General features: G+C 25.3%; 1 protein-coding gene across 2 annotated transcripts in view; it reads left to right on the plus strand.

The window, feature by feature from the left end:
* Positions 1–504: 504 nt before the first annotated feature.
* The window catches only part of LOC117178309, an 18,855-nt gene continuing 5,217 nt past the window's right edge, over positions 505–14,142 (plus strand). Inside the window, exons 1-6 of one of the 2 annotated variants that reach the window (XM_033369683.1) lie at positions 505–632; positions 2,913–3,037; positions 3,140–3,298; positions 3,370–3,654; positions 8,705–8,849; positions 12,523–12,676. In XM_033369683.1, coding sequence (XP_033225574.1) covers positions 564–632; positions 2,913–3,037; positions 3,140–3,298; positions 3,370–3,654; positions 8,705–8,849; positions 12,523–12,676 — 937 coding nt within the window. In that variant the 5' untranslated portion in view covers positions 505–563. The remainder of the gene's footprint in view (positions 633–2,912; positions 3,038–3,139; positions 3,299–3,369; positions 3,655–8,704; positions 8,850–12,522; positions 12,677–14,142) is intronic. The other variant, XM_033369685.1, reaches the window with a different exon arrangement.

The following is a 14,142-nucleotide window of genomic DNA, read 5'->3' on the forward strand; positions in this document are numbered from 1 at the left end:
TTGTCGAAATTTGGTTGTTCGATTCTCAGTGTTTTTAAAGACAAAAATATGTTTTTCTAATCTATAAGAATTTCGTAGTAGTATAAACATTCTATCTTTTTGTTGTTAAAAAATCTCAGAATATTAAAATAATATATACAGGTAGAATTAGTTATTTATTTTAATTTTAACTGGGAATATTTCAATACTTCTCATTTAATTCGTATTTAACATATGTTTCAATGAGAGATTGGGTACATAACTATAAACTGATTTTTATAGAAAATGAAAAAATGTTTCAGGAAAAAGTGTTTCAAAATGAATTGATTATGAATAAAATAAAAAAACAAAAATAAATTAATAAATAAAAAAACTTGGAATTAAATTCGGACTCAAATCTCCCGCCATGCGTTTGCAGCGTCATCTGAACAACCGGCGTTGGTACTTCGCTGGATTGTTTTGAAATTAGTATGTTTATGTTCTGTTCAGTTCATTGATTTAGATTATACTTCGTAACAGCTGATTTACGGCAATACACTTAAAGCAAAAATATTGCTTTAAGTTTATATGAAAAAAGGGAAAAAATGGTCAATTTTGAAAAAATAGTTGGCTCCATACAAAGGCAATTGATTCTCAATGATCCTGCGTGTAATGTAAGTAAAATTTTCGGGTTATTTGTCTAAAATATGATGTATGTAAAAAAATCGTTCATTTCAATTATTAGCGTGTTTTTTTATAATAGTCTGTAATTTTGTTTATTTGACTGTATTTTATCTATTTTAAACTTGGTCTCCTTTTTATTATGCATATTAATTTCCTATCTTTTATAAACAATCAAAGGATTCGAAATTTGTTAACATTGTTTATTTTTTGTTTGTCAGTAAGTGTAAAATAATGGCAAGCCTATATCGATGTTTAATTCAAAATATTTTATATTTGAAGTTTTCGAAAAATCTAGAGAACATTAGGGGGTAAATAAGATGGAATAAAATTGCACCCGACTTCCAAAGATTTCGTTTGATTCGATTTTATTTAAACACTTTGAACGGAATTTAAAAATTCAATTTTAAGTTTCTTTTTCTACTTTTATTTTTATCGATAAGCTTTTAAAATAATGAAATCCTTCAGTATAAAATGCATAATTCTAAAATATTTTACGCATGACAAATTTTACATTTTAGGTCTTGATTTTTAAGCCCATATTTTGAATTAAAAGAATTTTAAATTTTAGTTTCGAACTATAAATATAAATTAACAATTGAGTTTTAAAATTGAAATTCGCGTACTATAAATTGAACAATAACTCATTTTACAAAAGGATTCTGAAACTGTTGAAAATTAAATGATTTGCAGTTTTTAATATTTAAAATTGAACTTTTTCAATTTGAAAGCCTTAGTTGTTTAAAAAATGTAAACGTCCGATTGAAACTTATAAACTGTTTTAAATTTTTTAATTATTTAATGAAATCAAATTTTAATATTGCTTTAAACTAAAATATGTATTTCAGTTTCAACTCTTTAAAATTTGAAAGTTTTTAATTTAAAAAAGAAGAACAATTTTTGAATATGCAGCAACATTTAACTGTTTATTTTAAATAAGTAACTATGAATCAGGTATTCAAAACTAATCAATTTGAAAACTTTGTAGTTTGGAACTAAAAGTGCTGAATTCGTAATTCAGAAAAATTTAAACTGTTCGATTTCTCACGAAACTGGCACAAAATTTTCAAAACATTTTTACTAGACTTATTTTTATATTTGATTTTGGTACATCAATGGTATATTTCAAAATTTTTTTATTTTTATGGAGAAACGATTCTTTATTAATTCAGTTCCTTCAAAAAAATTTTAAATATCAAAGTTTTTAATAAAAACAGTGAAATATCACCAAAAACCTCTACGATGCAAAAACTTCCGACAATTAAAAAGTTATCTTAGTAATTTTGCATGGTATCTAGATTTTATCAAATTAAGCTACATTTATTGTACACATAACTTTTTAGTCGGCGGAAATTTGTATTAATTAACATTTTTCATGCATTCCTTAAAATATAAAAAATATCATTGTAGTTCATTGCAGTACGTTATTTCAAGATTTCGACGTTGTTTTTAATTTGTATGAGGATTTGAAATAATGAATTTTGTTTTATCTGCAATCTTTCTAATAATGTCCTGAAGTGCACTTCTAAGAATATAAAAATGTCTATAAGTTATTATTCGAGCTCATAAGTGAGATTTTCTTCAAGAATTGAATGTAGTTTTTTATTTTTTGTTTAGTTTTGAAGCTCTGGTTTTGGAAAAAATTAATTTTTGCTTTAATATTTATGTATATCAATTAATGCAACGTGAGGTATATAAAAATGTAATATTAAATTTAATTTATTTCACTTTTTTTTTATTATGAATTTTTAAAAAAGCCAACTTAATTATTTTCGGTTATGGTTTGACACCCTTAAATTAAATTTTTTTTGCGAGTTCTTGCAACTTTCTTTTTCTAAAAATAAATATGGATTTTCAACCACCGTCCAAAGTTGAAAAAACTTGCATCTTGAACCAAAAAAATCCCTTTATACTTTCTCGGAACTTAATAATATTTTTCCATCCAGACTTTCACGCTTAAATTCAGCACTCGTTTGTCTTTAAAGTAAGTTTCTATTCTTTCCCCTAAGTTGAAAATTTGATTTTTGCGAACGTTTTTTGTCTCCTGAAAAGTTGCCAGAATGGCATTTATGTCCTTGAGGAAGGTCACGCTTCAAATATTCATATTAGGGGAAAAAGTCGTTATCTTTCCCATAATTTTTCCATGTATTGAATTTCCATACATGGAAATTTCCGTGTATGGAGTTCACCATCAAATCCACAAGGAAAAAAGGAGACTCTAAAATCGAATAAATTTCAAAAATTTTGAACAAATTATTCTTTTTTATTTACAGCAGCAAGCCAGTTTTTTACTCTTAACAAATATACTTGAAATTGATGAAGAAGCGTTTCTAATAAGACTCGTTGACTCGGGAATTATCAGTAACGTAATACGGATCATTGGTCCTGAAACTCAAGGGTAAAATTATTTTTTACGCGTCATTAAATCAACTTTTTTTTTAAATATCATACTATCTAATTCGAATCATTTTTAATTAACAATAAATTATGCTTAATCTAGGAACATACTTAAATCGATAGAAATTATAACAAATAACGATGTTTTTTACAAAAATGATCTTGTCAATGAAACAATAACAAGTATCACTAAATGTGATTTTACACAATCACAAGAAGAGGCGACAGCAGCCTTAAATATTCTATACAAAGTAGTCACCAAGTAAGTTTTTTAAGTAATTATGGTTCGTAAATATTTTACAGGACCTTCAAAAAGTATATTTTTCTTTTCAGAGTATTCGAATTTAATGAATCTCAGGGGGCATCTCTAATTCAGAAGCATGCGGACGGATTATTAAGTTTTTTTACACAACCAGCCTTTGATCAATGTTCTTTGCTCTCTGCAACGAAATTGTTTAATTTCATAATAAAATATAGTGCACCGGAATTTAAACAAACTAATTTTTCGAATATAGGGTATATTTACAGGCTAACAGTGGATCATTTATTAAGTCTCGAAGTTGGTTCTGCACTTGACATAATTAGAACTATTTGCTGTATTTCAACTTCGGTAATCAGGTATTGATTGAAATTACTGAAATTTTGAAATGTTTTTAAAATCTTTTCACTATTTATACTTCAGTTTTGTATTTTTTAATTCCGAAAGAAATTTTATAATACACCCTTTCAGAATTTGAAAAAGGATTTCAAATTTTTTTGAGTGTTAATTTCAGTTGTTAACTTTTTCAATTATAATATAATTCAGTATTTTTAATGTATTTTTAGGTTATTTTTAATTAAAAGAATTTTTAATATCTCATTTAGAAGACTAAAATAATGAAAAATTATAGAAAAAGTAAAGATTCTGAATTTGTTAGATCATAAAACGTTTTTATTAAAATTCATATTCTATTTAAATATTGTTTCGCTCTCAAATATTATATTTTTAATCCATTTAATGAAGAAAAATTTTAATTATAAAAAGAGCAATATTTTATCATGCAGTAATATTTCACTCTTCCTTCAAAATTTGCAATTTTAGATAAAATATTGAAAACTAACCAATTTTTGAACTAAATTGTTTGAAATAGAAACCCTTTAGTCGTTAACATTTTAGGATAATGGAGTAGTGTAAATATATATTTTTTCATCAGAAATGTTTAAACTGTTCAATTTATAAAAAAATTTATTTTGTTTTGATTTTAAATTATTCAATAAAAAAGTGTTAAGGGCATGTGGCACAGCTAAATACCTATATTACCGACCACAGTTTTTCAGTTCACTGAATGTTGTAGACGTTGTAGACGAAAATACGAAACCTGGCGGCCACTAGACGAGGCTCTAGAGAGTTCGTATTTTCGTCTACAACGTCACCGGCTGATGCCGTTGGAATTGATTGTTGAAATATATTTTTTTACATCTTTTATTATTAAGCTGTGTTCTTAAACGTAGTTTTCTTTCGGCTTCTGCATTTCTCAAAGTTTGAGACCGATATTTTATGTATAAAAAAAGTTGGAACGTTCAAATATGTTGAGGTTCAGAAAAAAGATGAAATAATTTTCAGTGAAGTTCCTACCAAAATGCAGCACCTAAACGTACTTTATTGTACTCTGATACATTTCCAAAAGTTTCAGCTCGATATTTTATTTACAAAAAAAGTTCTGAGGTTCAAAAAAACATTCAGTGAACTGGAAAACTGTGGTCGGTAATATAGGTATTTAGCTGTGTCACATGCCCTTAAATGCTTCTATTTTAGGCTTGTAAATTATTGAGCATTTAAATAAAAAACTTTTTTTACATTTACAGTTTCTGTTGTGAAATTGACGTCATCGAATTGAAAGAGCTAAATGCAAATAAATTGATTCTATTTGATTTAATTAAATTCATCACAACCGAAAAGGTCATTCCTATTCTACAAGTAAGACATTATTTTTAGTTCGCTTTAATTTTCGATAGTCTTAAATATAAAATACTTTATCGTAATAATAAAAAGTGTAATATTAAACTATAGAAATTGGATATTGACATAGAATCTGCAGAGGATTTCGTCGAATTTTTAGAAACTGTAATAGATTTAAGAGAGTACAAAAACGAGATTTGTGATCCTCTCCTGAAGAACGGTTACTTGAAATATTTACTAGAATTGTCAGTATTTGAACCCGGAAGGTAAATTCGCCAACTATTCATATTTACTCAATTTTTACTGTCGGTTTAAGAAACATTTTTTTATAGAAAATCTGTTGAAATTTTAAAAAAATTAAGAAAACGTCCTACTTTATTTTTCAGACATTGTTTTCGGAGGAAGGTCTGTAGATTAATTGCGAAAATAATAATTTCACTGAAAGAGTATTTAGATTTGCCGATAAATGACTGGTACGGAGGTTCTGCTGCTTTTCAGAATTTTCTTTCCACTGGACTTGGATCTTTGCCGATTGATTCTAAGTGGGAGGATCAGTTAAAAAAAAATGAACAGAATTCAAACTCTCTGCTGGTTTTACTTTATTGCAATTTTGTTGGAACTAATGAGTAATTCTACGTCTTTTATATCTTCATTATTTAATTATTTTACCAAATAAATTCGGTTTAATGTAGGTCAAGTAACTAGATTTTTTCAACAGCAAATACATCTTTACACAAAACTCTTTGGCACTAAAACTGACGAGTGTTGTAAAAAGGACCACAGAGGCAATATTTTTGAAAGCTCTCTTCTTATTATATTCGGTATGAATCCACAACTGATTTAATAGGGATCACATTTTCCCCTTATTTTATTTATTCAATTTTGCCCTTTTAAATTTGGTAAAATACCCTAAAACACGTACAATAAAAATTTGCACCCAATTTCCCTTTTTCTCCTTTTACTAAGTTTGATTTAATAAAATTTTGAGTAAAAATATTGCATTCTCAAAAAAATAAATGAATTCTTAATCAAATAGTCCAATTTTCAACCAAAAAGATAATTTTCCACCAAGAAGATGAATTTTCTACAAAAAAGACGAACTTTCAAACAAAACATTAACTTTGGACTTTTACCCAAGTTGTTAATTTTTTAAACAAAAAAGATAGTTCAGTAAAAAAATGCAATCAAATTGTTGATTCGTCAAGTCATAAAGTATGAATTTGTTTACAAAATTGTCAGAATTTTAAACCGGTAATCTGAATTTTTAACACAAAAGTTAATCTGTAACCAAATAGTTAAATTTTCTACCATTTTTTTCATACAAAATTTGTCAACAAAGTTTTGCAAAAAAATAGGTATATTTTCAACTTAAAGAGATGAATTTTTTACTAAAATTATGAATCGTCGATCTGAAAGACAAATTTTAAACTAAAATTGTGAATCTTTGACCAAAAAAATAAATTTCTAATACAGTAGTTCAACTTTTAATCTATCATTTGAATTTTAAACCTAAAAAAGTTTCAGTTTTTAATAAAAAAATGTGAATTAAGAAAAAAAGACTAATTTTTCAACAAAATAGTTGATCCTTCTATTCTTTGAAATTTTTCATTCAAGAAAGACAAAATTTCAATCAAATTGTTCAATTTTAAGCCCAAAAATACGAATTTTTTTACAAAGCAGTTTAATTTTTAACCCAAAAAGATGAGTTTTTATCAAAAAAGATCGTTTCTAACGAAGCGGTTGCATTTCTAACCAAACGGTTGCATTTTGATCGAAAAAGATTAACTTGATACTAAAAAAGATTTTTGGTTAAAAAATATTTAAAAATTTTCAACCAAATGAATTTTGAACCCCAAAATAAGAATTTTCAACAAAATATTTAAATTTTTAACCCGCAAATAAGAGTTTTCATAAAAAAAAACTTTTGTGGTAGAAAATTAATGTTGTCGTATTTCTTCATTTATTTTATTGAAAATTTGCCCTTTTTTGTTAGATTATTTACCTTCCGGGTTGCAAATTCTATTTGTTTAAAATCCTTTTTTTTAATGCATCATCAAATTTTAAAAGTTAGTATCCTTGGTTAAAAATTTAAGAAATATCCTTGAAAATTCTTTATTTTATTTTATTTTTTAGAAATTAATTTTTTTATTAAAAATATAGTTATTGTATTTCTTCATTTATTTCATTGAAAGTTTGCCCTTTTTGATCGATTCTTCACCATCTGGTTTAAAAAATTATATTTTTTTAAGTCCTTATTTTTTTATAGAAAATGCATTATCGTGTTTAAACGTTAATTTCCTTGTTTGAAAATTTAACAAATTTCCATAAAAAATTTAATTTTTATTTTATTTGTTGGAAATTAATTTTTTTACTAAAAATGTAAGCTATTCCATTTTTGATAGAAAATAGATCTTTTTCACTTAAATTTCATTTTTTTTTGTGTTGAAATTAGTTGTTTTGTTATGGGAAATTATTTTTTTAATTGATAATTTAGGTTTTTTAATGTTTGGTTGAATATCAATAGTTAACTTCCATTTTTCGTCCAAATTTTTTTTATCGACATTAATCTTTTTGGTTAAAAATTCATCTGTTGGTTGAAAATCTAACTATTTAGTTCAAAATTGATTTTGATCGTTAAAAACTCAATTCTCTAACTTCAAATTAAACTTTTCTATTTTTTGTTGAATATTTACCTTTTTTAATTTAAAACTCATCTATTGTGTTGAAAATTTACCCTCCTTTGGCAGGTCATTCGCCTTCTGGGTTAACAATTCAACTATTTGGTTCAAAAATAATTTTTTTATGATAAAAAATGCATCATTTTAGTTAAAAGTTTATTTCTTTGGTTAAAATTGTTTTTTTTTTTTGAAAATGAGTTTTTTTCCTAGAAATGTAGTTATTTCATTTATGCTAGAAAATTGATCTCCTTAGTTAAAAATTCACTCAACTGATTGAAAACTCGTCTTTTTTAGTCAAAAATTAAATTATTTTTGGTAGAAAATGAATCCTTTTGTGTTTGAAATTCAACATTTTTTATCAAAAATTCGTCTTTTATGTCTTGAAAACTCAACATTTTTAATGAGATTTTTTTTTCTTTATGGGATGAAAAATTTTCCTTGGTTAAAAATTCAAACCTTTTGTTGAAAATTCGTATTTTTTGTTTAGTTTATTAGTTTTTTTATTGGAAATTACAATATTTTTTGGTGAAAATCTCAACTATTACGCTTTTTCTTAAGAATTAATTTTTTTATTAAAGATTCATCAGTTTGGTTAAAAATGTAACGATTTTTTTTGAAAATGTTCTTTTTCTTTATTAAAAATAAATTATTTTAACTAAAATAGTAGTAATACATTTTTACATTAGTAAATCTGAAATTGTTGTCAATTCCATTATGCACAAAAATGTGAGATTCTTTTTCATTGCCCTTTAACTGGAACTCAATTCTTAATTATGTGTGACACACCTATTTTTTTTTAAGATTGACCCACTAAACGCTGTGATCCATAAAGTAGTAATTAAAATAATTAATTCAAGTTTATTTTAAAGAAATTTATTTTTAAAAAAACTATTTTAAAGGTGTCAGCTCTATCTTTGGGAATTTCGAACTCGCCCTCCAGTGCACGTTTTTATTCGAAAGCCATAACAAGTCTCGCAATGACTATGCAAAAACACGGGAAACTAGAATTGTTTTACACACACCATGAAGATCTTCTTATTTATTGTATTAGAGAAATTGGCATTCCCGAGGGACTGCGGAATAAGGTCATACATTTCTGGATCGACAGAAGCAATACCGATCAAGAATTTGATGCTTTCATAAAAGAATGTCTTAATCAAGGATATAGTGAATTAAAAATCATCAAGCTTCTCATGGTGAGAATATTCTTATACTATGATAAATTAGGGGCCGCCAAGAAACTAAGTTACCAATTTAAGGGTGGATTAAGTTTGCGAGTTTTGACACAGATTCAGTGGAGTTAGAATTCTTAAATGTTCAAGAATTTATGTTTTTTAAATTATAAAGTTGTTACGATCAGGTATTTCCTGAAAGTCAGTGAATATCAGAGAAAATCTGATAGAGTTAGGGAATTTTCGAAAAACTAAAGTTGAAGTTGATTTTATTCTTATGGTTAAAAATCGAAAATGTTTGGTTGAAAATTAATTCCTTTTGCTTGAAGATTCAAACTATTTTTCTGATCCTTTTTTATTGAAATATCAAATGTCAACTGTTTAGTTGTAGTGTGAAACTACTTTGTTAAAAATTCATTTATTTGATTGACGATTCCTCATTTTAGTTGACAAACCTTTTTTTCGAAATTGAATTATTTTGTTTGAAAATTATGTTTTTTAGTTGAAAATTAATTGTTTAAACTGAAAATTTAACTCGTACATTTTTTATTTATTTATAATCTTAACATGAAAATTCAAATGTTTTGTTTAAAATTCCTTTTTTTATTGAAAATTTGAATTTGTGGATGAATATTTAAGTTCCTTGGTGACTTAATTCCTCTTTTTGGTTGAAAATTCACGTGCTTAGTTAAAAATTCGTCTATTTTGGTAGAAAATTAATCTTATTTGTTGAAAAATAATTTTTTTGGTCAAAAATTAATTTTTTCTGATTTAAGATTAATTTTTTTTAACTGAAAATGTAACTGTTCCATTTTTTGTCGAAAACTTACCTTTTTTAATAGAAATTTCATCCTCTTGGTTAAAAATGATACTGGGTTTTAGGTGAAAATTCAACTTTTTGTTGAAAATCCGTCTTTTTGGTAGAAGAGTAGTCGAATTAGTTGAAAATCTATATTTTTTTGGTAGAAAATTTAAGTTTTTAATTTTTTGTAGAAAGTTTATCTTTTTAGTTGAAAATGCATGTTTTTCATGGAATATTAAATTTTTAAATTGAAGATTCAGCTTTTTAGTTGAAAATTCACTTTAACTTCCATTTTTTGTTTTACAACTGGTTTTTATTTCGTTCAAAATTATTTTTCCTAACTGAAGATGTAATTATTCCATTTTTTCTTGAAAATTTAAGTTTTTAGTTAAAAATTAATTTAATTTGGCTGAAAACTTGTTTTTTTAAATTTACGTGTCTAATGGCAACTTGATCTTTCGTTGAAAATTGGCCTTTTTTTATTTGAAAAATCTCGACTGTTTGGTTTGAAATTAATCAATTTCGCTAAAAATTCGTCTTTTTGGTAGAAAACGAATCTTTTTTCATTTTTTTTTTCATTTTTTTGATTCAAAATTTAACTATTTCGTTGAAAATTCATCATTCTTGATTAAAATTTATCGTTCATGTGAAAAATTCTTCTTTTTCTTGAAAATTCGTTTTTCTTGGTTGAAATTTTTGAAAGCTAAACTACATTGTAAAAAATCCATTTATTTTCGTTCAAGGTTTAATTGTTTTGTAGAAAATTAGTCTTTTTGTCATTAAAATTCAACAATTTGGTAGAAAATTAAACTATCTCGTTCAAAAAATATCTTTTTTTATTAAAAATTCATATTTTCAGTTGAAACTTCAACTATTTGGATAAACATTAAAATATTTATTTGAAAATTTAATCATTTGGTCGAAGTTGAAATTTGTTGTTGAAAAATCATATTTTGGGTTGAAAATTCTACTGTTTTGTGGATAATTCCTCTTTCTGGCTTCAAAGTTTAAAATTTTGGTTGCAAAAATCGTCTTTTTGGCAGAACACAGATCTTCTTGATGGAAAATTTCTTTTTTGCTTAAAATTGAACGATTTTGTTGAAATTTCGTTCATTTTTAGTTGAAAATTAATTTTTTATGCTGTAAATTGAATTATTTTGTTGAAAATTAGTTGTTTTTTTTTTAAATTGAAAAGTAACTTTCTTGCGAAAAATGAATCTTTTCTGGTTTAAAAGTTAACTGTTTTCTAAAACATTCGGCTTTTTAGCTTGAAAACTTGTCTCTTTTGTTGAAAATTCGTATTTTTGGTAGAAAATTAATCTTCCTTGTTGAAAATTCAAATATTTGTTTTAGGATTCAACTGATTTGCTAAAAATTCCACTATTTTATTATAAGGTTAATTATTTTGTTGTAACTTGTACTAGTCATATTTTTTGGGCGGAAAATTTACCTGGTTTGTTAAAAATTCAAACTATTAGATTGAAAATTCATGTTTTATGGTAGAAAAGTCATCTTTCTTGGTTAATAAATAAATTTTTCGCTCGAAATAAAACTTTATTTTTAAAAATTAGTATTTTTGTTTAAAATATCAACATCTACAGTTTTCCGTTTCAAAAAAATGAACTTTTTTGCTGAAAATCGAATTAAATGGTAAAAAATCCATTTATTTTGGTTAAAAATTAACCAGTTTTGTATAAAATTTGTCTTTCTGTCTTTGAAATTTCACAATTTGGTAGAAAAGCAAACTATCTCGTTCAAAAATATGTTTTTTCTTCGAAAATTCATATTTTTTTTTGAAAATTAAACTATTTGGATAAACATTAAAATATTTATTTTTAAATTTAACTATTTGGTCAAAAAATAATTGTCTTGTTGAAAAATTATATTTTCGGTTTGAAAATTCTATTGTTTTGTACATAATTACTCTTTCTGGCTTCAATGTTTAAAAATTTGGTTAAAAATTCATATGTTTTGTTAAAAATTCGTCTTTTGACAAAAACACTAATTTTTTCGGTTAGAAAATACCTTTTGTGGTTGAAAATTGAATGATTTTATTACAATTTTTCTCATCTCTGGTTGAAAACTAATTTTTTAAATTGAAAATTCAGCTATTTCGTTGAAAATTCTTCCTTTTTGACTGAAAATTAACTTTTTTGTGCAAATTATTCTTTTCTGGTTTAAAAGTCGACTGTTTTATAAAACATTCGACCTTTTAGCTGGAAAACCTGGTTCTTTTCTTGATAATTCGTCTTTTTTGTACAAAATTAATTTTCCTTGTTGAAAATTCATCCATTTGTTTAAGAATTCAACTGATTTATTAAAAACTTCAATATTATATTAGAAGTTTAATTATTTTCATCTGAGTTTAACAAGTCATATTTTTGTGTGCAGAATTGAACTGTCTTGTTAAAAATTTGACTCTTTGGATTGAAAATTCATCTTTTATAATAGAAAAGACATTTTTCCTGGTTAATAATTAACTTATTTGTTAAAAATACAACTCTATTGGGAAAAATCATTTTTTGGCTTGAAAATGTAACTATATAGTTAAAATTGTAACTACTTTGTGAAAAATACATCTATTTGATTGAAAATTCAACTATTTTCTTTAAAATTTAATCTAATTCCATTTGAAATCTTAGAGGTTTAAAGTGCTTCATGTCAAATTCAAAATAGTATCCATATTAATTTTATTTAAAGGAATTTATTCTCCATTTTCGGGTATAATAATCCTCCTTCCCTAGTTTTGAAAGCATTTTGGCTACGCTACTTTGGAAGCAAGAAAAATAGCTCAAAAATTGGTAAGATATTTTAGGTACGGCCCCTTAGCTGATTAAGGATTTATGAATACTGAAAAAAAACTTTGATTCATTAAAATTTCCCTATTATTAAAAGGGTTTTGTTCACGAGAATTGTATGGAACATCTGGATAACGTTACAGACGCTTATGGAGCTCTTCTGCGATATAGAGATGAAATTCCAGAAGATGTTGTAGTATTTGTTTTGAAAACTTTAGCAGATGATCTCGCTAGTTACACTCCTAGTAATTGTAAGTTCTTTGTTAATTTTGCGATTTAATCAGTTTATTTCTATTAAAATTTATTACATATTCAAGATGGCATCTGAAAAAAGTCTTGCGAAAGTCAGGGAATTGCCATAAGTAGAAAACTAATCTTCTTTGGTGGAGGATTCATCTATTTTTTTGCAAATTTGTCATTTATGGTTTGCTGCAACTTTTTTTATATAAAATTTAATTTTCTTTGTGTTAAAATTGCTCTTATTACATTATTTATTGCAAATTCTTCTTTGTTGGTTCAAAACTATACCACTTGGTTGAAGGTTGAACCACTTTCAAAAATATATATTTTTTTTTTACGATTCATCACTTTAGTTGAAATCCATCTCTGTTTAAATATCCGTTTTTCTTTTGGTTGGAAATGAATTTTATTTTGACTGAAAATTTTACTATTCCAATTGAAATATATTTATTTTAGTATAAAATTCATCTCTTCGGTTGAAAGTTCAACTATTTTGTTAAAAATTTCTTTCTCGTTTGAAAACTATTTTTTTAAACTGAAAATTTAACTATTCAATTTTTGTTTCAAAATGTAGCTTTTTTATACAAAATCAACCATTTGTTTAAAAAATCGTATTATAAATATATCTTTTTGTTGGAAATGAAACTGCCCTTTAAAAAAATTGTATTTTGGACTTGAAAATTTAACAATTTGGTCTAATATTCAACTTTTTATGGAACAATCCTTCTTTTTTGCTTGAAAATTCAACTACTATTTGTTTGTAAATTGAACTATTCGGTTAAAAATTCAACTATCTTTGGAAAAATTCGTCTTTCTGACTTGAAAATTTAACTGTATGATTGAAAATTCAACGTTTTTTAAAACAAATTCGTCTTTCTAATTAAAAAATTTAACTATTTGGTTGAAAATTCAACTGTCTTTTTAAAAAATTTATCTTTTTGGTTTCAAAATCGGACTATTTGATTAGTAATTTAACTGTTTTTTTTTAATTTGCCTTTTTTGGTTCGAAAATTTAACTATTTGGTTCAAAATGAACGGTCTTTCGAAAAATTTGTCTTTTTGGGCTTCGAAATTTAACCAGTTGGTTGAAAATTCGACTGTCTTTGAAAGAATCCTTCTTTTTAGCTTGAAACAACTACTATTTGGTTAAAAATTAAACTGTCTTTAAGAAAATTCGTCTTCTTGGCTTGCAAATTGAACTTTTCGGTTAAAAATTCAACTGTCTTTTCAAAAATCCTTCTTTTCGGCTTTAAAATAAAACTATTTGGTTGGAAATTCAACTGTATTTTAAAAATGTCGTCTTTTTTACTTGAAAATTTAATTATTTGGTTGAAAATGATTTAAAAAATGTTGTCTTTTTTATTTAAAGTTCAAATATGTTACCAGGTGTATACATATGAAACCGGTATTGCCATTTAGCGGCCAGTAGGCACACTTGTAGGCACTGTCGGAACTTACCATTTGTGCTAATTGGCGT

Source organism: Belonocnema kinseyi, chromosome 8 (assembly GCF_010883055.1).
Source record: "Belonocnema kinseyi isolate 2016_QV_RU_SX_M_011 chromosome 8, B_treatae_v1, whole genome shotgun sequence".
NCBI lineage: Eukaryota > Metazoa > Arthropoda > Insecta > Hymenoptera > Cynipidae > Belonocnema > Belonocnema kinseyi.